Raw genomic sequence first — 27,912 nt, forward strand, 5'->3', positions numbered from 1 at the left:
CACTCCAGGGAACTCCCAAAGCGACAAAATTACTCAAAGGATAATTTCCATAGGCCGATTTTTTGTAATTTCGAATAGGTATGCTAGAATATTTTTAGGGACTGCCCCTATCTTAGATTTTAAACAAAATTCCGTTCGTTTTAATGAAAAAATTACACCTTTTGATGATGTAAGTTTAATTAAAGCTGAATATCTCTATCACCAGCACAAAAAGAGAAAAGTTGAATGGTATTTCTAAAATTTCCAGGACTGTAGGTGTCGTTTTTCAGTTTTTTTTATTTTATTTACATCTCTTATCCAAGTTCGACAAGTTAAGGCAACATTTCCTAGGTGGTTGCAAATAGTCTGGCCAAACAAATGAAAAAAGTTTACATTGGATGTGATAGGGAATTCCTTAAGGTATGGAATGAGCTTAAAGATTTAGAATTCAGTTTAATTTTTCCCGCTGAAATAAAATATTTCCTTGTTTTTTTCATTTAATCATGGAAAGACAGAGTGGTCTTCCGTATTTTTTGCAAATATTTTTTGGAATCCTGAAGAAAATCTTACGATTATTGAGGAAACACCAGTTTGTGATTCCATCCAAATGCTTGCCCTCAAGGCTTAGGATTTTTGGGGGGTATAATGTTTCCTTTCAGAGGGTGAAATTACTTTATCTAATTCCTTTCTTCTGTTATTTTTTACGAGCTCAAAAATGATTATTAATGTGTAAGCTTGATTCCTGGCATCCCTTATGACAGGGGCACGTTCCAAGATAACTCATTACTTATTTATCTTGATATCGATAGAAAGCGAAAGTCGATACATGAGGATCAAATAAAGCGTAAGCAATCTTTCTAGAATCCCTAACAATTCCTCATGCACTGACGATATGTCATTTACAACCATCATATAAATGTTTCTTCACGGATGGATGAACTTAATTGGGGCTCTGTGGTTTTCTTGAAGCTTACATTCGGAATTATAATCGAATTCAACCGAGTCTTCGATGACTACTATCTGCCTTGCGTCACCACTTTCTCCCATGAAAGAAAAAGCTTGCCGAAGCTGAATAGGGATCAGTTTGAGCTAAGTCTTTGACACTGTTAGAATCAGATTATGGTTTAATAGTTGCTTAAGCAGAAGGTAGCTATGGCTAGCGAGATGGCTAACTCTACGTCCCAGATAGTCGAACTGAATGTTGGAGGTGTTGGATACACAACAACAATACAGACACTAACTAAAGAGCCTGAATCCTATTTAGGTCAAGTTTTTAGAGGAAAAATTGCACAAATAAAGGACTCTAAAGGAAGGTATTTTATTGATAGAGATGGAGTACTATTTAGATACATTTTAGATTATTTAAGAAACCAGAAGATAATTTTACCAGAGAGTTTTGCAGAAAGAGATCGTCTTCGAGCAGAAGCGGAGTTTTATAAGCTGGAAACTTTAGCAAAGGCATTAATTCCTCTCAAAGCAACAAGCGCTGACGAGCTGACATCCTCTCTTACCCCTCTCGGCATCACTTCAAAGGCTCCTGGTTACGTTATGCTTGGGTATCGAGGCACATTCGCGTTTGGAAGGGATGGCTTAGCTGATGTTAAATTTAGGAAGCTTTCCAGAATCCTAGTCTCTGGTCGAGTTACTCTTTGTCGTGAAATCTTTGGGGAAACATTAAATGAGTCGAGAGATCCTGACCGTGGAATGACTGACAGATATTCTTCGAGATTTTTCCTCAAGCATTCCTACATAGAACAGGTAAGCTAATATATATGTTATAAAATCAAATTCAAAAAATGTTAAGGCTGAATCAGCCAAACCTGACACCTGTTAAAAAAAATGAATAGTAAATGCTAAGAGAAGCGTGAAAGGGAATATGGGAAGAAAACAAGATTTGCTTAGCTTGATTTACAAAGCTCAATGTTACCATGGCACTCAGTCTCTTTGGAAAAAATAGACCCTATCATATTTTCATAGATCATAATTAGAACAATTACTCACAAATTACAAATCTGGGATTAATCAGCTGTCAAACTAAAAATTGTCGAAATTATATTTATATTTCGCATAGGTCTTGGTATTCTATTTTGATTTTTATGTTTTTCCAGGTTTAAACTTTTGAATACTTTTATAAGAAGAGTTTGAGCTTGAAAAATGAAAACAGGGCGTAAATCGTTAAGGTCTTCAATCGGGAGAAAAGATCCCATTACCTATGCGTTTCTAAAATATGGATGCCGCCTCGTGATATCCAAATTTCGTTATCAAAAAATTTACGTGTTATCACCTGAAGGAAGCTCAAAAGGCCTATAGCGTGGTATCCTTTTTTGGTTGTCTTCTTAGCATATTTCATACTAATGAAACACATTGTCTGAATACCACACTATATAATATGCACAACGTAATTGCAATGTTATCTTGTATTTTTTTTAAGTACATTTGAATGTGACGTCATTCACATGAAAAATGGTTTTTTTCTTAAATTAAGGCTCTAAAACATAATCAGCAGAGGGGTGTACGTCCTGCCCATGACTCACCAAAATATTGTCATGTCCCACCTGTGGGGCCTGTGCCCCATGTTCAAAGTCACGGTTTTAGATCAAGACGAACCAGCTATACATTTCATTAATATAGCATACGATAACTTCGGAGTTTTCCAAACAATGGGTTTCCTTTTTTCCCAGGGGTAATTGTATTGAACCAGTGGTCGAACAATATCAAACGATGACTTATTTGAATAGATATGAAAATATCTAAATACTTTCTAAATTAACAGAATTGATCGTTCCATAGCAATGTTTCCTGCCCTTCTGTGCCGCAAAACTTTATTTTTGGCGAATTTGGCCAAAAAATAGGAAAGTTAAATTCTAACTTGGCTAATCGATGTTTCATGACCAGAAACCCTTAAATGTGGTTGAAAACTCTCCATCTTGAAAACCAAGAAAAATCAAATTTTAGTATGGGTATTAAATATATAATCATCATCACATCATGTGAGTGTTGTTGCGTTTGCTTAAGATAAATGTATCAGACTCATTTGAAAACTAATGCTTACATTTACAGATTTATTATAAGTTAAAAATATGCACCATTCCAAAAAACTGGAAGAAATTATAAAAATTCGTTTATTTATCATGGACAGCAGTATGGATATCTCGTACGTTTTTCTGTACAAAATCACCTCAAGAAAAATTTGTATTTAGATTACATCCTTAGACTAACTATCCTTTCTTATGGCATATTCGTCGCATCAGTACGATCACAGGAAATATTGATTGTGGTTCGCTCTTTACAAGGTTCCAGCTTTCTAATAGCAAGAAATCAAGTAATGTAAATAGTTACCACAGTTGGGTGGTGACGAGGCCTCCCTTTACAAACGAAGGAAGTGGGATCCAACAATATTGCGATAATGGGCGGTATCTAGACACACATGCATGCTTAGTATTTTTTGCTTTACCTAGAAGCAGGGCCGTATTCAGGATTTTCGTTTGGTGTAGGGAGGTTGCAAAAAAAACTTTAAAAAAAGATTAAAAATTTCTTTATTTGCATTTTGCTACGTTTTTATGAGTTGCACAAACATTTAGGGGGGAGAATTTATACCCCCAATTCTCCTCCTGGATACGGCCTTGTCTAGAAGCATCTTTATTTCCCTTTTAGACCTATATATTCAGAGAAATAAAAAAATGTTTGAGCATTCTTCTCCTGGTATTTTTCACTCAACCTTGTTATTACTCAAAAAAAAAAAAAAAAATTAAAGGGACAGCAACAAGGGTCCTTTGATAAAACAGAAGCAAAATAGATGAGATACACATTAAAGTATGATTTTCTCGTGTTTTCAAAGTGAGAAGAGGACTGAAAACCTTTGTTGAAGGGCTTTTGACCGTGGATGGTGCACTTTTCTTTCAATCCGCTGCCATTTCCAAGGGTCAATACGAAAGTGGCACTAAAAAATTCCATTTTACTTTAGTACTAATAAGACGAACTTCTAAAAATCACATGGATATAAGTATTGGCTATCAAATGAGCACTTAAACAACCCTCTATGATGTTCCAGTTCCCAACTAGCGCCGCTTAAATAATAGAAAAAAACAGAAATCGATAGAAGACACCAGAAATCCACAGACTACAATAGGATTCGCTCTAATTTTCCAGATGAATTGCTGAAAATCTCAAACATGGGAATTTCAATGGTATATTTTCTATTTTGATCTGCCGCAATTTTCGGGTTTTCAAAGTCCTTTTTAGAATTCCAATAAATTAGTTTTCATCAGTACCTTTTGATGAAAAGATTCATTATAATAATAGAACATGTATGAACATATATTCTGTAATTTAACGAGCTCATTTACAACCCAGGAGCTACTCATTTATTTTTCTCGTAAATTACACAGTAAGGGACGGTTTCAACTGTTCATTTTACAAGCTGCTTAAAAGTAAGTGTGTAGCAAGGATTCGGTTTTGGAAGGTTTCAATAGATATTGGTTGATCTGAATACTAAACAACTCTTATTTTGGTGAGTGTCTGCTCTGGGAGAGACTAGAGAGGGGGGAAAACTTTAAATGGTCTAAAAGGATAGCTGGTACTTACGTATTATAGTGACCACACTCAAGAGGTGAAGTTAGGTTAATCCTTATGAAATTAAACAAAAAAACACAAGTTTTTTTTAAATGAAAATAAGGAGCGACATTAAAACTTGAAACGAACAAAATTTACTCCGTATATGAAAGGGGCTTTTCCTCCTCACCGCCCCGCTCTTTACGCTAAAGTTTGACTCTTTCTCTTAACTCTACATTTTAAAACAGTAAAAAACTATAGCGTAAAGAGCGGGGCGTTGAGGAGGAAAAGCCCCTTTCATATACGGAGTAATTTTTGTTCGTTTTAAGTTTTAATGTCGCTCCTTATTTAAAAAAAAACTTGTCTTTTTGTTTAATTTCTGGACGTTTTTTAATAAATGCATTTTTTTTTATCTTGGCTCTACACGCATAAATATTAAAACAAAATTTGCATATTTTTTTTTTTGGGGCTAAATTATCTTTTTCATAGTTTTAATTGGAAGATTTTGAAAAAAAGGAGCGAGAGAGGAGGCCTAGTTGCCCTCCAATTTTTTGATTACTTAAAAAGGTAACTACAACTTTTAATTTTTTACGAACGTTTTCATAAGTAAAAAATATACGTAACTTACGAATTAACTTACTTAGCGAACTTCTATATTCGAATGATTTTATTGCGTATATGAGGGGGCTCACCCCTCGTCGATACCTCAATCTTTACACTAAAGCTTAAATTTTGTCCCAATTCCTTAAGAATGACCCCTGAATCACAAAGGCCGTAGAATAAATAGTTGAAATTACTAAAAATACTTTAGCGTAAAGAGCGAGGTATTACGAGGAGATAAACCCCTCATATGCGTAATAATTTCTGTTCTTTTAAGTTTTAATGCTGCTCCTCACTTTCAGTAGAAAAAACTTTTCATATTTATTTTTTCATTGTTTTTTTTTAAATAATGCTAGAAAATCCTGCGCCCCCTCCATTGAAAGTCTCTTCCCCAATAAAACGTTCCTCCATTGAAAGATTCTCCCACGTAACCCCCCTTCAACTCTCCCCCCAAACCAAAAAAATCCCCCTAAAACGTCTGTACACTTCCCAGTAACCATTATTGTATGTAAACACAGGTCAAAGTTTGTAACTTGCAGCAAAAATGCTAAATTCCACATTTTTGTAGATGGGGGCTTGAAACTTCTACACTGAGGTTCTCTGATACGCTGAATCTGATGGTGCGATTTTTGTTAAGATCGTATGACTTTTAGGGGGTATTTCCCCCTATTTTCTAAAATTAGGCAAATCTTCTCAGGCTCGTAACTTTTGACGGGTAAGACTAATCTTGATGAAACTTATATATTTAAAATCAGCATTACAATATAATTCTTTTGATGTAACTATTGGCATAAAAATTCCATTTATTAGAGTTTTGGTTACTATTGAGCCGGGTCGCTCCTCAAACAGTTCGTTACCACGAACTGTTTGATATACCAAAACATGAAGAAAATCTAATATATTAGTAACAAAGTTATGGAATCGAAAACAGAGAATTATAGGAAGTAGGCTGCCCAGAACTCATTATATTAAATACCTAACCTAACCAACTCTAAATATTTAATTAAAACATACCTGCATAGTTGTTTATCTCACTGAGAATTAGCTAATCATCTCCGAGTGTAGACATATAAACCGGATTTACTCAGACCAAGAACAGCAGTGTGGGAGCTATAACACGTAAATACCACATAGCAATCAAAATTATCATTTAGTTCTACTAAATTTAACCACATTAATAGCAATTTCTTGTGAAGAAAATTTTCTGCTCTTCTTAATTTTGAATAGAATTTTCATCATAAGAAATCTCGTGGGGAAACTTGGGGATATATATCTCCGCTAGAGTAAATTGGATTTATGTCGAGAAGTAATACATTTTGAAATCGCTTCAGGCAAGCTTTACAGCGAAGGAAAATGAAACACATTGATCTAAAATAAATCATCCATATCAAACAGTTCGTGGTAACGAACTGTAGTAAGGAGCGACCCGGCTCAATAGTAACGAAAACTCTAAAAAATTGAACTTTGATATCAATAGCTACATCAAAAGAATTGCATTTTAATGCTGATTTTAAATATATAAGTTTCATCAAGTTTAGTCTTACCCATCAAAAGTTACGAGCCTGAGAAAATTTGCCTTATTTAGGAAAATAGGGGGAAACACCCCTTAAAACACAGTCATAGAATCTTAACGAAAATGACACCATCAGATTCAGCGTATCAGAGAACCCTACTGTAGAAGTTTCAAGCTCCTATCTACAAAAATGTGGAATTTTGTATTTTTTGCCAGAAGACAAAATCACGGGTGCGTGTTTATTTGTTTTTGTTTTTTTTTCTTTTCCCCAGGGGTCATCGTATCGACCAAATGGTCCTAGAATGTCGCAAGAGGGCTCATTCTAACGGAAATGAAAAGTTCTAGTGCCCTTTTTAAGTGACCAAAAAATTGGAGGGCATCTAGGCCCCCTCCCACGCTCATTTTTTCCCAAAGTCAACGGATCAAAATTTTGAGATAGCCATTTTGTTCAGCATAGTCGAAAACCATAATAACTATGTCTTTCCCCCCCTAAAAAACTAAGTTTTTTAGCTGAAAGTAAGGAGCGACATTAAAACTTAAAACGAACAGAAATTACTCCGTATATGAAATGAGTTGTCCCCTCCACAGTCCCTCGCTCTTTACGCTAAAGTTTGACTCTTTGCCACAATTCTACTTTTTAAAACAATTAAAAGCTTTAGCGTAAAGAGCGAGGGATTGCGGAGAGGACAACTCATTTCATATACGGAGTAATTTCTGTTCGTTTTAAGTTTTAATGTCGCTCCTTACTTTCAGCTAAAAAACTTAGTTTTTTTTTATTTAAATTTTCTCAAGAACCCAAGTGTTTGGGTAAGTGGTATTGTTTGGAGCCAGCGGTCGTCGCATCGTAACTGCATGCTTTACTCGCTGATAGAATACTAAAATAGTACTGGTTAAAGACATTATTGTCTAACCAGGAGGAAGTTTTTATTCATACTCCTCAGGCAGACAGACTGCATTTTTTTTACGTGGGGAAGAAAAGTTATAAAAAGACAAAATACACTTGCCTTGCACAGAAAATGATTGAAAAGATGCGTTTAACGATTTTTATTAAGACGTTACTTTTAAATTTAACAAGAGGGCAGTGTTTTCAATTTGCGAAAATTTCGGGGGAGGAGAGAAAAATATATTTTTCGAAATATAGCGGGGAATAAATTTGATTTTTTTTTCAATTTTTTCGATGAAAATACAAAACAAGGCATTTTTCATAATCTAGGTGGCATTAAAAAAATCTAGGGGGCTCATGCTCCCTTCCCAATTACCGTTTAGCTAATATCAGAAATGCTCATATCAGAACTGGCATAACATCACTTTCACACCTAAAGGCCTCATCTAGCACTTTCATATTTCCGAGATAACTGCTAAAATAGTTTGCTAAGCCGTTTCCAAAGGGCAATGTCTGTTCAATCACGCTTCCATCCTCTTGATCTAAATTTCCTTGTCAATACTCCATTTCAGAATACCTTAGCAGTAGAAATTTCGATTGGGGGGGGGGAAATATATTTTTCAAAACCTAGCAGGGGTGAGGGCAAATTTGTATTTGTTTTTCAATCTTTCAATGAAAATACCAAAAACAGGATTTTTAATGAAAATACCCCCACAAAAAAGATATTTTCAAATTTAGTGGGAGCAAAAAATTTAGGGGACATGCCTTTCGGTCCCTCCCCTGTTGACGCCCCTTTGTAGAAAAGGGTTTTGGGCAGTCAGCTCAGAAGACTGAAAGTAACAGTTATGACCTTATGTGAAAGTGACGATGAGCAAATAGCAACAAATTTTGGAATTTTTTTTTGTGCAATACAATCTATATCAGTAATGAATTTTATCTTGAACTTTCTCTGTATTTATTTTGGGAACCAGAAGAAAGTTTTACGAAAAAAAAAAATGTCGTATTGTTTAATTAGCAGCATTGCGTAAAAAGTTCGCTTTGTAAAAAATCTGATTTCAAAATAGAAAATTATAAATGAAAAAGGCTCTCTGGCCTTAGGCAACTTTTTTCAAGAGGCTCAATAGTAACCGAAAATCTAAGAAAAAGAGTCTTGACAACAATAGATACATCAAAAGAATCGAGTTTTGATGCTTATTCAAAACATGTAAAATTTCGAGTTTAATGTTATAAACCAAAGTTACGAGTCTGAGGATATTTGCCCAGTTTTTAAAAAAGGAGGGAGACCCCCAAAACATCAAGAGTCCTTAATTGAAGTTACATCACAGATTCAGCATATTAGAGAACCCTACTGTAGAGGTTTCAAGCTCCTATATACAAAATTGCTGAATTTTGTATTTTTGCCAGAAGAAAGATCACGGATGCGTGTTTATTTGTTTTTTGGTTTATTTTTTTTTCCAGGGGTGATCGTATCGAAGCGATGATCGTAGAAGATCGGAAGAGGGCTCATTTGACCAGAATTGATCGGAATTCTAGTGCCCTTTTTAAATGAACAAAAATATTGGAGAGCTGCTAGCCTACCTCCCACGCCCTGTTTTCTCAAAAGTCACTCAATCAAAATTTTGAGATGGGTATTTTGTTCAGAATAGTTGGAAGATCTAATAGCTATGTGTTTAAGGATGACTTGACCCTCCAAAGTCCCTGGGGGAATGGCTGCAAGCTATGAAATTTCCCCATTGCTTTCATATAGTATTTGTTATTCAGAAGCACTCAGTTTCTTTTTTTTTTGGGGGGGGGTTGATTTTATGATAGGGAATAGGGTACGTGAGAATATCTTTCCATGAAGGAATTTTCCATTTGGGAAGGGAATTTTCCAAGGAGGGAGATCGATTAATTTAAGAAACGGTCAGAAATTAAATAAAAAAACAAGTTTTTTTTCCAACTGAAAGTAAGGATCAACATTAAAACTTTAAACGCACAGAAAATATTACGTATATGAGAGGATTGCCCCCTCCTCGATAGCTCGCTCTTTTTGCTTTCATAAGTTTTATCAATTGAAAATACTTGTTTTTTTCTTTTATTTGATAAATCGATAAAGGACGGTGTATAAAAGAGGGCTTGAATAGTAACTGAGAATTCTTTCCCAATTTTGTTTTAGGATTTACATTAATTTTCTTATCAGAACATAAATAAAAAATTCCTTGAAATAAACTCCTCGAAATATTTTGTTTTATTCTATTTCAGCTTCATTAAAAAAAACAACTAATTGTGACAAAATCAGTCTTTTTCTGATCAGCACCCAGATATAAATAGTCTCCAGATAAGAAATCTGGAGACTTCTTTTGCGCACCTGTATAATATCTACCTGACATTCATTTATTGGTTCTTCACATGCGAAAATTTACATTATCCAATTTCAAATTAATAGATCTTGTCACTATATGTTGTTCCAAATCTACATAATAGAAAAACGAAAAATTAGTTCATTTCAAGTTAAAAGTTAATATAAACCTTTTTTTTTGTCTTTAAAAACTAGATAGTTTAACATAATGTGCTCTTAAACAAGGATACACAGTGATTTTAAAGTGGTAGAATTTTCAAATTCTAAGCAGAATAAGCAGAGGTAGAATAAGCAGATATAGAACAACTTAAATCAGTACACACGAACTTTGATGAACAAAATGAACCGTTCATAGGTAAAAAAATAAAACAAGAAAAATATAAAGAAAACACCAGAGGGAGATCAAATTTTTCTTGTTCTGATTTTAATGCACAGATCACGAGATGAAATAAAAGGGTGAGGGTAAGGGGGTTGGGAGCCGTTCTTATGTAATAGGACAGTTTTTGTCCGTTCTTCACTCTCATTTGAAGAAAATTAAAACCGATGCAATAGTTCTTGTTGAAAAAAAAATGAAAAAGTACACATAGATCACCATCCGCATCAGGGGAAAAAATAAAAATTTGTCCTCGTGTTTGGCTTGAAATCTCCGCTCTGGAATTCTCATAGGCGGTGAATTTGATTGCTCAGGGTGTTTTCCCCCTTTTCTAGAGTTATGCGACAATTCTTATGCAAATTCTCTCGTGCTAAACAATGAAAGACTAAAACATGAATACATTTATCTCCCAAGAAAAAGCGAAAAACTAATAAATTTGAAAAAAAGAGAGAGAGAGAGAGAGAGAGAGGAGAGAGAGAGATAGAGAGAGAGAGAGAGAGAGAGAGAGAGAGAGAGAGAGGAGAGAGAGAGATGAGAGAGAGGAGAGAAGAGAGAGAGAGAGAGAGAGAGAGAGAGAGAGAGAGAGAGAGAGAGAGAGAGAGAGAGAGAGAGAGAGAACCTGACTTCAGATCTACAATATTGTTATCGTGAAGTATAAGAAACAGGAATAAATTTTTGTTATACCTTAGGAACTTCCCCAAGCCCTGAATAAAACAAGAAATAAGAAACCCTAGATTCATTGTTTTTCAGTTTAGTGCTAGTTTCGCATAATCCTACAAACATAGGCAAACATAATCAATCCCTTTATTCTACCACGTTTCACAGGCTATTTTTTCGCGTCACATGCTGCAAAGCAATAATTTTTAGCAGGTTTAAGTTTTAACTTCCCTCTTTACTTCCATTGAAAAAAATCTTTGCTTTAAAAATAGTTTTTTTTCCTTTTTAGTTTAAAAAAACTCTGCAAAACTGGAATATTGAACTAGGATATCATTTATTACAGCAGTTTGAATGGTGGATACTGCAAAAAAAAAAAACAAAACAAAAAAAAACACCTAAATAAAAAACATAAAGAACAAGAGCTAAGAGCTCATATGACACTTGTGACGAGATCGGAAGAGCCAAGAGCTCATATGGTATGAGCTCTAGCGAAATTCTAAGAATCAATAGATTGCTTTAAAAAAAAATCAGAGGCTTAATGCCAAAAAATATCAAATTTCATCAAGATTCGGTCACCCGTTCTTAAGTTAAAATACCTTATTTTTTCTAATTTTCCCAAATTAAGAACCCCCAGCTCCCCCAAAGAGAACGGATCCGTTCCAATTATGTCAATCTCGTATCTATAACCTGTGCTTATTCTTCTCATCAAGTTTCATCCCGATCTCTCCACTCTAAGTGTTTTCCAACATTTCCGGTTTCCAAGATTTTTGATTCCCCCCTCCAATCCTCTGTCCCCAGATCCGATTCGAATTGAAAATGGAGCATCTGAGACATAAGAGTCTTCTATATATAAAGTTTTTTTAAGATCCGATCACTCTTTCGTAAGATACTTCGATTTTCACGTTTTCCAAGGAATTCCGGTTTCCCCCTCCAACTCCCCCCAATGTCACCGGATCTGGTCGGGATTTAAAATTAGAGCTCTGAAGCACAAGATCCCTCTAAATATCAAGATTCATTAAGATCTGATCACCCGTTCATAAGTTACAAATTCCTCATTTTTTTTAAATCTCTCCGATTTACTCCCCCCCTCCCAACTCCACCAAAGAGAGCGGATCCAGTCCGGTTGTGTCAGTCACGTATCTTGGACTTGTGCCGATTCTTCCCACCAAGTTTCATCCTTATCTCTCCACTTTAACCGTTTTCTAAGATTTCTGAGCCCCCCCCCCCAATGACGCTGGATCTGGTAGGGATTTAAAATAAGCGATCTGAGTTAAGAGATCCTTCTAAATATGAAATTTCATTAAGATCCGATCGCTCCTTCGTAAGTTAAAAATACCTCATTTTTTCTAATTTTTTAGAACTAGCCCTTCCCCCCAACTCCCCCAAAGAGAGCAGATCTGTTCTGGTTATGTCAATCATGTACCTAGGACTTGTCCTTATTTTCCCCACCAAGTTTTATCCCGATCCCTCCACTCTAAGTGTTTTCCAAGATTCTAGGTTCCCCCCAACTCCCCCCAATGTCACCGGATGCGGTCAAAATTTTAAATAAGAGCTCTGAGACACGATATCCTTCCAAAAATCAAATCTCATTAAGATCCGATCACTCCTTCGTAAGTTAAAAATACCTCATTCTTTCTAATTTTTCAGAATTAATCCTCCCTCCAACTCCTCCAAAGAGAGCGGATCCGTTCCAGTTATGTCAATCGCGTATCTAGGACTTGTGATTATTTTTCCCACCAAGTTTCATCCCGATCCCTCCACTCTAAGCGCTTTCCAAGATTTTAGGTCCCCTCCAACTCCCCAATGTCACCGGATCCGGTTGGAATTTCAAATAAGAGCTCTGAGACAATATATCCTTCCAAACATTAAATTTCATTAAGATCCAATCACTCCTTCGTCAGTTAAAAATAACCCATTTTTTTTCTAATTTTTCCGATTTAACCGTCCCCCCACTCCGCCAGAGATGGTCAGATCGGGGAAACGACAATTTTCAATTTATTCTGGTCTGGTTCCTGATACGCCTGCCAAATTTCACCGTCTTAGCTTACCTGAAAGTGCCTAAAGTAGCAAAACCGGGACAGACAGACAGACAGACAGACCGACAGAATTTGCGATCTCTATATGTCACTTGGTAGATACCAAGTGCCATAAAAACACCTAAGTGTGCTATAAACCCATGAACTTTTTATTATTAATTTTTAATTAGGGAAAAACATCAATATTTCCGAAAGTAGTAGGGACATTTTAACTACATGGTAGCTACCAACTCGTACAATCTTTTTTGAAATGAAAAAGTTTATAAAAGCATGCCTCTTAAACACACACTCTCCTCCACCTACTACGAAAGCTAATGAGATCTCTAGCTGAAAAAGTGGTAAGAAATAGAATAAAAAAAAAAAAAATACAAATCATTTGAAAACAGCCCAGCTTGAGTAATATATTTCGATCTCTATTTAAATATAGAGCATTTAAACACTATGTTAATATAGACCTAACATAGAACTCTATTTATACACTACTTTAATATAACGCTTAGGTAATAGGCTTGGATATAATTATTAATAGATAACTTGTTCAGAGAACTTACCTTCAAAAAATGGGAGAAGAAGGCTAAGCTTGTTTTTAATTTTTGAAGTGTGAGTTATGAAGCCATTTTTCTGCTAGCCTGGGGAAACAAAAGTGCTATGCAATAAAAACATTTAGCTAGTAATTCTCAGAAAAGTATTAATTGAGATGAAAAGGATTTAAAAAAAGAAAAAAATAAATCAAAATTCAGGCAAAAAAAGTACAAGCTTAAAAAGAAAATTAAACTTATCTCACTTAGCTAACCTGACCTTGAAGATAAGCAGTAGGGCACAGACAAAAGAATTGAGCCTATAGCCATCTCTCTACAATTTTCCAGTGGACTGCTTAGGTTTGGGATAAAAGGGGGCACATCAATCCTATCCATGCAAAATATGCTTGTTTCTTTTCGAGGAGGGGAATAGTAAGCCTGTCGTCAAAGGGCTTAAAAGAACGACGATTTTAATGATGCACTTCTTATGAGAATGTGAGGCTCTACGCAATTTTTAATTTGCAGAATAGATACTATTTCCGAATTAGTGTCAATTTGAATTTTTTTTTCCATCAATGGTGAATTCTTTGGAAAAGTATTTTAAAAGTTTTGGTAAACATGACCCGTGGTTTGATCTTTATTAGGTTGCTGTAGTCATAATAGCAGTAATCCCCCAATCAAGGGTTTTCAGCGATAGTGGCTTTATTATGTAATTAAATAAAAAAACTAGTTTTTTAACTGAAAGTAAGGAGCGACATTAAAACTTAAAACGAACAGAAATTACTCCGTGTATGAAAGGGGATGTTCTCTTCTCGACGCCCCGCTCTTTACGCTAATGTTTGACTCTTTCTCTCAATTCTACTTTTGAAAAAAATTTAGCGTAAAGAGTGGGGCGTTGAGAAGAGAACATCCCCTTTCATACAGGGAGTAATTTCTGTTCGTTTTTAGTTTTAATGTCGCTCCTTACTTTCAGTTAGAAAACTAGTTTTTTTTTTTAAATTTCTGAACGTTTTTGAATTAATGCATGTTTGATTTTGGCTCTCCGCACATAAATTATCAAAATGAAATTTTGATATTAATTCTTGTTTTGGCTAAGTGGCTTTCTCTTAGTTTTAATCAGACGATTTTGAGAAATAAGGGGTGAGGAAGGAGGCCTAGTTGCCCTCAAGGCAACTAGAACTTTTAACTTTTAACGAACATTTTTATTAGTAAAAAATATACGTACCTTAAGAATTAACTTACGTAGAACAAGTAGAACAAATAGTGGAAATTGCTAAAAATACTTTAGCATAAAGAGCGAGTTATTTAGGAGGAAAAGAACCCCTCATATGCATAATAATATCTGTTCGTTTTAAGTTTTAATGATACACCTTACTTTCAATTAAAATAAATTTCATGTTTTTATTTCATTGTTTTTTTTATAGTAATGCTAGAAAATCCTACGCCCCCTTCATTGAATTTCTCTTCCCCCATGACATATTCCTCCAAGGAAAGATCCTCCCACATAGCCCCCTCACCTCACCCCCCCCCACCAAAAAATCCCCCTGAAAACGTCTATACACTGCCCAATAACCATTACTGTATGTAAACACTGGTCAAAGCTTGTAACTTGCAGCCCCTCCCCTGGGGACTGTGGGGAGTAAGTTATCCCAAAAGACATAGTTATTATGGTTTTCGACTATTTCGAACAAAATGGCTATCTTGAAATTTTCATCCGTTGACTGGGAAAAAATGAGCGTGGGAGGGGGCATAGGTGCCCTCCAATTTTTTTTGGTCACTTAAAAAGGGCACTAGAACTTTTCATTTCCGTTAGAATGAGTCCTCTTGCGACATTCTAGGACCACTTGGTCAATACGATGACCCCTGGGGAAAAGAAAAACAAAACGAAAACAAATAAACTCGCATCCGTGATTTGTCTTCTGGCAAAAAATGCGAAATTCCACATTTTTGGAGGTAGGAGCTTGAAACTTCTGCAGAAAGATTCTCTGATACGCTGAATCTGATGGTGTGATTTCCGTTAAGATCTTATGACTTTTAGGGGGTGTTTCCCCTATTTTCTAAAATGAGTCAAATCTTCTCAGGCTCGTAACCTTTGATGGGTAAGACTAATCTTGATGAAACTTATATATTTAAAATCAGCATTGAAATTCAACTCTTTTGATGTAACTATTGATATCAAAATTCCATTTTTTAGAGTTTCGGTTACTATTGAGCCGGGTCGCTCCTTACTACAGTTCGTTACCACGAGCTCTTTGATTCATATGGTTTACACTCTGTTCCACACCTGATTGTTCTCTGTGAAGTTATGTGTAAGCCAGTCTATCAACAATATATCAACCAAGTTTGTGATAGAATTCTCTTCGTTGTGAATACAGTCTCAAGGGTGAATCCTGTAAGAATTAAATAAAAAAAAAGTTTTTTTAACTGAAAGCAAGGAGCGACATAAAAACTTAAAACAAACGGAAATTGTTCCGTATATGTAAGGATCTGTCCCCTCCTCAACGCCCCGCTCTTTATGCTCAAGCTTTTTATTGTTTAAAAAATGTAGAGCTGTGAGAAAGAGTCAAAATTTAACGTAAAGAGCGGGTCATTGACGAGGGGAAATCCCCTTCCTTATTCGAAATAATTTCTATTGTTTTAAGTTTTAATGTCACTCTTTATTTTTAGTTAAAAAAACTTGTTTTTTTTATTTAATTTCTGAACGTTTTTGAATTAATGCAGGTTTTTATTTTGGCTTACCGCACATGAATAAATAAACCGAAATTCGCATATTATTTTTACTTTTTTTTTGGCAAAACGGCTTTCTCAAAATTTTAATTGGACGATTGACAGGAGACGGTGGAGGGGGCCTAGTCAACCCCTAAGTTTTTGGTTACTTAAATAAGCCACTAGAACTTTTAATTTTATTTATGAACATTTTTATTAGCAATAAATATACGTAACTTACGAATTAATTTACGTAACGAACTCGTATTCGTATATTTTTAATACGTATATGAGGGGGTACACCCCCTCGTCAACACCTCGCTCTTTACGCTAAAGTTTGAATTTTGTTCCAATTCTTTAAAAATGACCCCTGAATCACAAAGGCCATTTAATTAGAATAAATAGCTCTTTTAAAATCACTAAGAATACTTTAGCATAAAGAGCGAGGTATTGAAGAGTGGAAGAACCCCCTCCTATACGTAATAATTTCTGTTCGTTTTAGGTTTTAATTTTGCTTCTTACTTTGAGTTGAGAAAACTTAATTTTTATTTAATTTCTCATGTTTTTTTTTAATGCTGGAAAATCCAGTGCCACCTTCATGGAAATTCTCTTCTCCTATGTCAAATTCCTCCATGGAAAGATCCTATCAGGTAAATCCCCCCCAGAAGCCCCCTTGAAAACGTCTGTATACTTCCCAATAACCAATACTATATGTAAACAATGGGCAAAGTTTATAACTTGCAGCCCACCCCCCGAGAACAGCGGGGGATTAAGTTGTCCTTAAAGACATAGTTATTAGATCTTTCGACTATGTTGAATAAAATGGCTATCTCAAAATTTTGATCCGGTGACTTTGGGTAAAAAATGAGCAAGGGAGGGAGCCCAGTTGTCCACTAATTTTTTGGCCTCTTAAAAAGGGCACTAGAGCTTTTAATTTCCGTATTAATGAGCCCTCTCTTGACATTTTAGGACCATTGGGTCGATATGATCACCCCTGGAAAAAAACAACAAAAAAACAAATAAATACACATCTGTGATGTTTCTTCTGGCAAAAAATACAAAATTCCACATTTTTGCAGATAGGAACTCTACAATAGGGTTCTCTGATACACTGAATCTGATGATGTTCATTAAGATTCTATGACCCTTAGGGGCATTTCCCCTTTTTTCAAAAATAAGGCAAATTTTCTCAGTCTCGTAATTTTTAATGGGTAAGACTAAACTTAATGAAACTTATTTATTTAAAATCAGCATAAAAATATGATTCTTTAATGCATCTATTGGTATCAAAATTCCGTTTTTTAGAGTTTCGGTTACTATTGATCCGGGTCGCTCCTTACTTATAGTTCGTTACCACGAACTGTTTAAACCTCAACGATTGAGACTTGGCTCTGATATTTCTCTTCTCACTTACTTCCCAGAAGATGTGTACCACAGAATAAACGAACTTGGACGTGTGACCTTTCATGAACGGTAGTAAGACTGAATCAGCGTCAAATTTGCTTCTTCCCTTATAGCTCAATGACTTTCGATCAATAGTGATGAATCAAAGAAGTAAGATAGCTCAAATATCTCGGAATTATTCTTCCACAAGATTCCATTCCCAACAGAGAAATTTCTGCCCAATAGCGTTGACTGGGTCTGCTTTCAGTTTCCTTAGAATGTTTGGAGAAATAACAAAGGTGTCCAAAAGTTAAAGCATAGAGTTTTAAAAGTAATTTCAGTTATCATCAGAACCATTTCACCAACAGGATAGGATTCTGTGGTCTATCAAAGAGAAACCTGATGAATTATTCACGTCGAGATTGTTGTATTTTAGAAACGCCCACATCAGCAGAGGCGACGGTACGCTTGGGCTAAAATTTCACATACTTATATCATTACAAACAGGTGTAGGTTTACGGCATCCTTTCTAAAGTATAATATGAAAAAAACTTCGTTTTCTTAAAGAGTTAAAGAGGCTGCGTCCCAAAGTCGAACCTTAAAACGTACAGGAATTAGGAGAGGCAGTTGGGGGTCTGCCGCCCCCAAACCCCCCGCTTTTAAAGACTCTTTTGTACAGGTTTTTTTGTTGTGGGGGGACTTCATTGTTACTAATTACTAGTTCCGGCGCAATGGTTCTCCTGTCCTCTTGTGTTTAACATTTTTCGAAGTTATTCCATTACTCATTCATTTCAATTTTTTGTTAATTAAAAGAGGACCTTTCCGAAGTCAAGAGCGGGGGGTTAGGGGGGGCGGCAGCCCCCCACAACAAAAAAACCTGTACAAAAGAGTCTTTAAAAGCGGGGTGTTTGGGGGGCGGCAGCCGCCCAACTGCCTCTCCTAATTCCTGTACGTTTTAAGGTTCGACTTTGGGACGCAGCCTCTTTAACTCTTTAAGAAAACGAAGTTTTTTTCATATTATTTCTGTACGTTTTTCTACAATCCATGGTGGATGTAATTTAATAATTCCTGTACTCCTCGTACAGGAATTAGGACTGCCTCTCCTAATTCCTGTACGTTTTAAGGTTCGACTTTGGGACGCAGCCTCTTTAACTCTTTAAGAAAGTGAAGTTTTTTTCATATTTTGTGAAAAAAACCGCCCGATAAGGGACTTGAACCCTTGACCTTAGGATTAAAAGTCCCACGCTCTACCGACTGAGCTAACCGGGCATGTTTGAAGTCGAAATACCTGCATGTGTATAAATATAACTTTTAAATAACTTTTAAGAATTTCAAAAATTAACATGGGCTCTTATGGGGAAATGGGTTTTTCTAAGCTAGAAAATCGGTGGGTTAAGATTTTCCGACGAAACTTTCCAGGAAAATTACTCGGAGAATTCCGCGTCGAATGAGTCTTCGTACACCCAGATCCGATGTCGGCTGTGACCTGTAGGCGTGGCAGAAAAAAAGGGTTTCTGTCATTTTTCTCAAATAAAAATTTTATGGATTAAGACAGAATTTTTTGAAGCTTTCAGTCATTCTCACCATGCCGAGCTGATCATTTTGATGTACTTGAATGTTGAAATTCGTAACTTTTAACAACAAAAAACTTAACATGGGCTCTTATGGGGAAATGGGGTTTTTCTAAGCTAGAAAATCGGGGGGTTAAGATTTTCCGACGAAACTTTCAAGCAAAATTACTCGGATAATTCCGCGTCGAATGAGTCTTCGTACACCCAGATCCAATGTCGGCTGTGACCTGTAGGTCACAAAAAAAACAAAAGGAGAACATGAACATTAAGTGGCTATGCGTGGTTTCTGGAAAACAGGGAAGGAGTTCTCGGATCGAGCTGAAATTTCGCGGATAAGCTCCTGGGCCCTAGGGGACCTTAACTTGTGAATTTCAGCCCGATCGGACAACGTTAAAGGGGGGCTGGGGTTGGGGGTCGAAACCTTCGGCCAGATTTTCCCCATGAAGGAAAAGTTGGAGGGGGATGAAATTTGGCAGGTTTCTTAGTTGGAGCTCGGGCTACGAAATGCATCCCTCCCCATTCCTCTGCGACCACTGGAACCGAAGATCGCTTAACATTGTCGTGGTTCGCCTCTTTAAAGAGGCACGAGTGTGCCTCCTTGAAAAGATATCACTTGCAATATTTCTCTTTGTAGTGACCTTTCTCTGATTGTTTTCTTGGAGAGAATAGCATTTCGTGGTTAGAGTCTATTCAATATCCGATCAGGTTAAAGCAAATGTATTGACAAATTAATTGTTCATAGGCAGCGTAATAGCGCTGCCTAAAAAAGGGCTGAAGTGGGCTTTATGTATTTTTTTTTTTATTTTCACCAAGGTCCTTCGCATGGAAAGAGTTCTAGAAACTTCGGAGGGAGCTTATTTGGTTTCCTTACCGTCTATACATTTGGCTGTAAGACTCAGACAATTAATGCGTAGTTAGAAAGACGACTCCAAGCATTTGATAATGGTTGCTTAAGGTTTATCTTGAAGATAGATTGGACAGAGAACGAGGAACGAAGAAATTCATCCGGCAATAAATCGTAACCATATTATCGGTGACATTAGAAAGCGGCCATAGATGCGTTTGGTATATGGTACGGGTCAGAAATGAAAGAATGACTCGAGGCGCATGGTGTTTTGTCCCCCCTGTTCTTGGCAAGTCAGTTACACCCAAAATAACTGTCGGCAGGCTGCTAAAGATGAATTCAAGGTCGGCGAGGACTTTGATGGGGGAGCCCTGGTTAAAAGCTTAGAAAGGTCATTGTGGTGAATATTGTAAGTTCGTTTTGATCTGGCATCATATTGGAAGGATTTCAGCCCTCTGTTTTGCGATTCTCAAAAACATGTTTTCATAATCACACATTGTTCTTTCTTTGAATATGCATTTATTATCTCTGAATCAACGTCTATTGGAAATATTTTTTTTTACTAGAAAGTTTCTTAGAAAGACAGCTTTAAAATTTTCGGATTACAATGGGCCGTGGTTCACTCTTTACTAGGAAAAAGCTATTGGTGAACCATGACAACTTAAGCTTAAACTAGATTAAAAAATAATGGGGCTGTTACTAAAACAGGGGCCTTGTGATTTATTTTGGGTTTATAAAAGTTATTTTGTGTGTGAACAGCATTAATATAAATGTTTGTAGTTTGTTTTTTAAATAATATAACAAATATTGTGCAGATTTTCATACCTGTGTCAACGTGGATTTAGAAAAACCTGTTTTTTCCCTTGAATTTCTAGTAACCTTATGTGTAAGCACGTCAAAGTTTGATCAAAATATTCAATAAAACCGTTAGATAACTTACTTTTTATTGATTGTTACTTGAAAGACTCTAATCTCTGTCCTCGTAAATACGGTCCCTAGCTATCCAACCGAAATTGCTCACAACTTGTTAGTTACAGGGAATATGGTTTTGGATGACCACATATGCCGCAATGAAAATATTGCAAAATAAAGAAGCACTAAAAAATTTGGTATAAGCCTAAAGAAGGACCTGTAGAGAAAGAAACATGTCAAGAAAACAATTCATACTTCATAATATTACAGAATAATTGTAGTAAACACATTTTACCTGCAGGTCATTCTCTAGGCCTATACCAAAAATCTTATTGTGCAAAGATTCGCACGGTAATGATTCACCTTGTGAGTGAATTGCGAACTTCTATGAAATAACTTGATCACGGTTTCATCGCAGTAAAACCAAAGAAAGTTTTATTAATAGTTCAAAGATAGAAGCAAAGAATAAGGAGAGCTTCGCACTCATGCCCTCATCATAAAAATCTTAAAATCTTCATAGTTTTGCCTTTATTTTATTGTATTTTTCGTATGAATTCTCTTTCTTTCGATTTTTGGAGCTATGCCCCCCTCTTCCACATTTTTTGTTCAGCTTTAGTATAAGGACAAATTAAAATTACCTATATTAGAAAATAAATTCAACCATTGAGGAAACTTTATTTGTCTTCAGATGTTTTTCTTAACGTCTGAATAAGAGGTTTTTACCGACGCACGTATACTACAATCGTGAGACGCTTTGTTCTTGAAGTTTTATTGCATATAGATTTCTGCCAATAAATTTCTAAGGATAACCAAATAAAAGATTTAAAGAATGGAAAAAACTTTATCCTCTTTAATAAGAAATGCATAAAAATATTTTTTAACTTCATTTATATAGTATCTGGCTTTTCTCCTAAAAGGCCAGTCTTTACTTTTCAAGGTAAATTCTCACCTCATATTTTCCGCAAAAATCCCAATTTATTTTGAAATCAAACCCAATATAGTCCAGTTTGACAATTGGGCAGAAAAAGCAGCCACACTTTGCTTTTCTCCACTATTGCTTAAAATGGAGCTGTAAAAAAGGACTGGCACTAAAAAATGTGCATTCTAAGATACTCGGAAATCACTAAATTGATATTTGGTCTATAGTTTTTAACTCTAGAGCTGCCTCCATGCACAACGATCGGAAAGAAAACCCGTCGCTGCAGATATTGGAAAACTAAAGGAACCAGATACTCGCCAGAAGTACAGTATCGAGATATCGAATCGCTTCGAGGCCCTTGGCTCACTCAATAGCAGTGAAGATCTCTGGAAGCATTTTAAATTGCAGACCAGCGAAGCAGCACAACTAGTGCTCGGCAAGAGGAGTTATCCAAAGAAATCGTGGCTAACTAATGAAACACTGCAAGTTATAGAGCAAAGGCGGAAGGCAAGACTTCTTGGGGACATGACCACATATCGAAGGCTCAATGGAGTGCGTAACAGACTCATTCACCAGGATAGAACCCAGTTTGTTGCAAGGAAAGCCGATGAAATTGAGCTAGCTGCAAAAAAGAAAGACATGGGCAGCCTATTCAAGCATCTCCGAGATCTCACTGAAAATTAGACTCCCACCTTGGGTCCTGTCCTTTCCAGGGATGGTGCACTTCTTTCTGACGAAGGTTCTTGTCTTGAGCGGTGGAAGGACCACTTTCTGTTCGCTCCTCAACAATACTGGTCCGTCAGCGCCTCCTAATGATAGTCCCAGCCAACCTTGCAGTCAAAGACCTGGAACAGATGTTCCTCCCGATGAGCCTTTCAACCCCTCAGAAATTGGGCATGCAGTAAAAAGACTCAAGAATAATAAAGCTGCTGATATCTGTGGCTTAAACTCAGAGCTGCTAAAATATGGAGGTCCTGCAATGCTCCTGTTTCTACACACCCTGTTCTCTACAATCTGGCAAACAGAGATAATTCCCGAGGATTGGCGGAAGGGTGTCATGGTCCCCTTATGGAAGAGAAAAGGCTCAAGAAGCAACTGCTCCAACTACCGGGGAATAACCCTACTGTCAGTCCCTGGCAAACTGTTTTCATTGGTCCTGCTGGATCGATGCCGGAGCATCATTCGAAAAATCCGGCGACCGGAACAAGCTGGTTTTATGTCGGATCGTTCAACCACCGAGCAGATTTTCACGATTCGACAAATAGTAGAGAAGACCACAGAGTTCCGACAGAAAGTATTTATTGCCTTCGTTGACTTCCATGCTGCATTTGACTCAGTCGATCGAAAAGCTCATTGGCGGATTCTAGAGTTGACTGGCCTACCTGAGAAATATTGCAGACTTCTCAAGGCGCTGCACCATGGGACGGAGAGCTGTGTACAAGTAAATGGTCGGCGCAGCCCGTTCTTTCAAATCACAACAGGGATGCGCCAAGGATATACAGTGGCCCTAGAGCTCTTCAATGTCACCATAGATTATGTTATGACAAAAACCACTTCACGTCTCAGCTTTGGGCTCAAATTCGAAGATCATACCATCACAGATGTTGATGTTGCCGATGACTTGGCCATTCTGGTGGACTCTATGGAGCAGCTGCTGGAAGCGCTCCGAATTCTGCGAGAAGAGGCTGCCAAAGTAGGACTGCATATAAACTGGAATAAAACTAAAATTATGGCCATAGACCCGTCTTCTCCTGCTGTTAACTCTCCAGTTAGCCTGGACAGCACCACTAGCATCGAGGTTGTTAATGACTTCACCTATCTGGGCTCCGTAATTTCTTCAAATGGCTCACTTCTCCCCGAGCTGCAGGCGAGATTATCTAAAGCGTCTTCTGTCATGGGTAGACTGAATCGTCACCTCTGGCGAAAACCAAATATCAGTTGCAAAACGAAACTGCGGATCTTCAACGCTCTAGTCGGTTCTGTGATGCTTTACGGAGCTGAGACATGGCAAGCATCAGCTGCAATCCTCAAGAAAGTAGGCGTATTTCATGCAAAGAGCCTGAGGAGGATTGAGGGCCTACGATGGTCCGACTTCGTCAGCAATGAAAAGCTTCTGCAGCTTACAGAGCAGTCTTGGTTTTCAACTCAAGCAGCCGAGCGAACCTTACGATGGTTCGGGCATCTGCTTCGTATGCCACCACATCTACCCGCAAAGTTGATCTATGACTTCGACCCTATCAAATTTGGTTGGAAGCGACCTCGCGGTCGACCGAAGAAACGTTGGTCCGACAGCCTGTCCTAGTTCTTGACGATGGAAAACATCAGACAGGGCGAAGAGCAAATACTCGCCATGGACCGAAGGGGCTGGAGGAGGCAGACGTCACTCTCTATGCCGAGCAGTGCCCGGCAGGAGACTTAAGTCAAGTAAGTAAGTCTAGAGCTGTGTAACATTCCATATGTTTAGGTGTCATATATAGTTCCAAAAATTATTCCATGCACAGTGACCGCATCAGATCTTTCTTGTGCTAGGGCAAAATCTTGATAATTTTCCCTGTCTCCCAAAATTTTTGAAATCTTAGCAAATTTTCACTTATTAGCAACATTTTGTCAACTGCTCCCTCTATGTTATTTTAATGAAAATAGAATTTCAAAGACTACAATGATTATAAGTGTTATATTATTTCTTTTTAAATTCTACACTTCTAAATTTCTATGCCCAGGGCAAATTCCCCCTCTGTCTCCCCCATAAAACCGCTTCGGTCCATGCACGAGGATTTAGTTACCCTTGACGCTTTCTGAAAAAAAATCTCTTACTTAATTTACATTAAAGGTGTTTTAGCTATTTCTCTAAAAAAAACCGTCTTTACTTTTCAAAGGAAATCCCCATCTCATATTTTCCGCAATATCTAAAGTAAATATGTTAATTTATTTCAAAATGAAAGCCAGCATTACCTTTCATTTTGGCAGATAGACAGAAAAGGCAATTTCACTTTGATTTTCCTCAATTTTACTTAAAAAGGGACAGTAAAAAACTGACTGGCTTTAGAAAAGATGGTCGCAGATATTCAAAAAAAAACAAATTCAGTTTTCCCTTAAAGTTTTTGACTCTAGAGCCGTGTAACATTCCATACGTGGGGTGTCTCACATTGTTTCAAGAATTATTCCATGGCAAATTACACGGAAGAATTACTTTCTGGAAGGCACTCAGGTACAGTTAGGTATAGTGCGTGGATTAAACCATGTTCGGTTATGTTACAAGGGAATCATTTTCTAGGTGACAGGGGGAGGGCAACTGCCCCAGGCCCCAATTCCCCCCAGCTGATATTTACTGTGCTCAAAATCTTGTCAAAACTAATATAGACCTGCATGATTTAAGCATCCTTAGGAACAGATCAGTTTTTATTACTGCTCCAATTGGCCCTCCTGAAATTGGCTCCAACTTTGCCCTCCACTCATCCTCAAGATTTTGACGAAATTACGCCCCTATCGAAAAAGGTGATGGAATTTAAATTAGCTAAAAAAATAAAATGAATCTTGGCAGAGAATTTCTATTTGTAGCCGTAGGCTATGAAGGCAACGATACGCAGAATGTAGGGGACATATTTTACTTGGTTGGCCTTGTACGATAGAAGTTCTACGTTAATTTGCTGAGGTTTTATTCGCATACCTTCCCTAAGTGAAAAACCAGGTAGTCCAGTAAAACCACGAGAAAAAGGCCTAAACTCAACATTTGAGCAATATAATTTTTTTGGCACACAAATATTAAAAAATGGCTTAATAACATACCAAAAATTGGTCAAAATCACCTTTGCAAAAATACCCTCTCTTCAGGGAAAAAAGGGGATCTCTAATTTATGTTTCTGCAAACTTTTATGGTTTCAAAGATCGTTTCCTACTGATTTGAATCCAGGGATACCGAAAATGACATCAGAATTAGAAAATTCCATCGCTTAATACCCCACTTCTACCCAAGCACAGAGGTGTATTAAAAGATCAGAATCTTTAATCTCTGCAATATTTTCTGGATTGAAAGGTCGTTATTAATTAAAAACTGGGGAGACCGAAAATGACATCACGATTGGAAAATTCCAGCACTTTGTGTCCCATTTCCCATTTTTTTCAATTATGCATTATATTATTATAATACCACAAATGGTATTTTACCTCCTTCTGACGTCGACCAGGGGGGGTGATATGGGATACTAGGTAATAGAAAATTTCTATTTTAATGTAATTCTTGGTATCCCCAGACTCGAATTAATAGGAAATAAAAAGGTACTAAAATGGGTACAATTTCTTATGCATTTTTAAAAAGTTTTCTTGTACCCCCCTGCCCCCTAACGAAAATCCTGGATACACCCTAGCTAATTGATGTTAAAGAGTGTTTTGGCTATTTGCCGAACAATTCTTGACCTCTAAGATTGTTTCATCCTAGCACACGCCTGAATTGAGCAACATTTCATATATTGCTCCAAAACCAGATTCCTAATAGCTTATAAAGCAATTCTATTCTCGTCATACTCAGCTTGGGCAAAGAAGGTTACTTTTTCCTTGGAATTTTGCCAAAGCCTCCAAGGACCAAAGAAAGTATAAAAGTCAGTCAAGTTAGATTTATTATTGAACAATTCTGAAAAATGCCTGTTATTTCAATAGATTGAAGTAAATTTTGTGAAATTAATTCTTTCCTCTTTTTTTAGAGCCACGGTTCTTACGTTAATACAACGAAAATTTGAGGAAAAACAAATTTTCAAGGATAGGTAAATTTACGCACTAGTAAGATTAAATTTATAACAAGTGACAGTGAAAAAATTGAGCGCCTGCCAAATAAATCTTAGTGTTGCAAACGAGTTAGCATGCTTCATCGCATGTATTGACGTAACTAATAATGCAAAAAAGAAAGAATAATAAAAGTAATAAAAAAAGAAAAAACAGTATATTGTCAAAATTACCAGGAAATGAAGCTTCATCATTTTCATCAAACATTTTACCGGAATAGCCTTTTTGGGTTATAACAAATGGTGGTACTTACATGTTCTAGCGACCACACTCTATATTCTTCATCTGTAATGAAACCAGTTTTCTGTGCCCAGTTGGGGAAAATCAGCATAACATGAGCGAGATAAACGGTTACTACACAGATATATTTTGATTAAATATATACGCAATTAAATATATATAATACATGGGTGCCGGCAGAGGGGGTCAGGGGAGGGGGGCAAGGTCCCCCAGGAAATTTGGTACTAAAGAGTAATTATAAGGAAATCAAAGAAAAGAGAGCAGAATAGGGAAAAACCATGGGAAAAATGAGTATTGCTCCATTGTTGGCTGCCTGCCAATATATTTTGACCCTTAATAAGGAAAATATAGGTTCTAATTTGTGACTAGGTGACCCCTTTCCAGTTTTCAAAGCATTTTTTTAATTTGATTTGGTTGGAGTAAAAAAAAATCAAATTCTTCATAGTAATGTTTCTTTTATGGAATTAAATAAGAAAAAAAACAGGTTTTTTAACTGAAAGTAAGGAGCGATTTTAAAACTTAAAACGAACAGAAATTACTCCGTATATGAAAGCGGCTGTTCCCTCCTCAACGCCCCGCTCTTTACGCTAAAGTTTGACTCTTTCTCTCAAACCCTACTTTTTAAAAAAGTAAAAACTTTAGCGTAAAGAGCGGGGCGTTGAGGAGGGAACAGCCCCTTAAAACGAAATTTGTATATTAATTTATCTTTATGGCTAAAAGGCTTTCTCATAGTTTTGATTGGACGATTTTTGATAAAAAGGAGCGGGGGAGTAGGCCTAGTTATCCTCCAGTTTTTTGGTTATTTAAAAAGTCAACTAAAACTTTTATTTTTGTACGAACGTTTTTATTTGTAAAAATGTAAGTAACTTACGAATTAACCTACGTAACGAACTTCTATATTCGTATGTTTTTATTACGTATATGAAGGGGTTCACCCCCTCGTCAATACCTCGCTCTTTAAACTAAAGCTTAAATTTTTGTCTCAATTCCTTAAGAATGACCCCTGAATCACAAAGGCCGTAGAATATATAGTTGAAATTAATAAAAACAATTCAGCGTAAAGAGCGAGGTATTAAGAGGAGGGGAACCCCTCATATGCGCAATAATTTTTGT

At 36.6% G+C, this 27,912-nt stretch overlaps 1 protein-coding gene and 1 non-coding gene across 2 annotated transcripts in view; one reads left to right on the top strand and one right to left on the bottom strand.

The window, feature by feature from the left end:
• The first annotated feature begins 1,060 nt into the window (after nt 1-1,060).
• LOC136024919 (BTB/POZ domain-containing protein KCTD16-like) overlaps nt 1,061-27,912 on the top strand; it is a 43,596-nt gene continuing 16,744 nt past the window's right edge. Inside the window, exon 1 of the mRNA XM_065700499.1 lies at nt 1,061-1,737. Within this exon, the coding sequence (XP_065556571.1) occupies nt 1,132-1,737 (606 nt within the window). The 5' untranslated portion in view covers nt 1,061-1,131. The remainder of the gene's footprint in view (nt 1,738-27,912) is intronic.
• Trnak-uuu (transfer RNA lysine (anticodon UUU)) lies at nt 18,734-18,806 on the bottom strand. The gene has a single exon. It is a non-coding gene; the product is annotated as a tRNA-Lys (tRNA).

The sequence above is a fragment of the Artemia franciscana genome, chromosome 3, assembly GCF_032884065.1.
Source record: "Artemia franciscana chromosome 3, ASM3288406v1, whole genome shotgun sequence".
Taxonomy (NCBI): Eukaryota; Metazoa; Arthropoda; class Branchiopoda; order Anostraca; family Artemiidae; genus Artemia; species Artemia franciscana.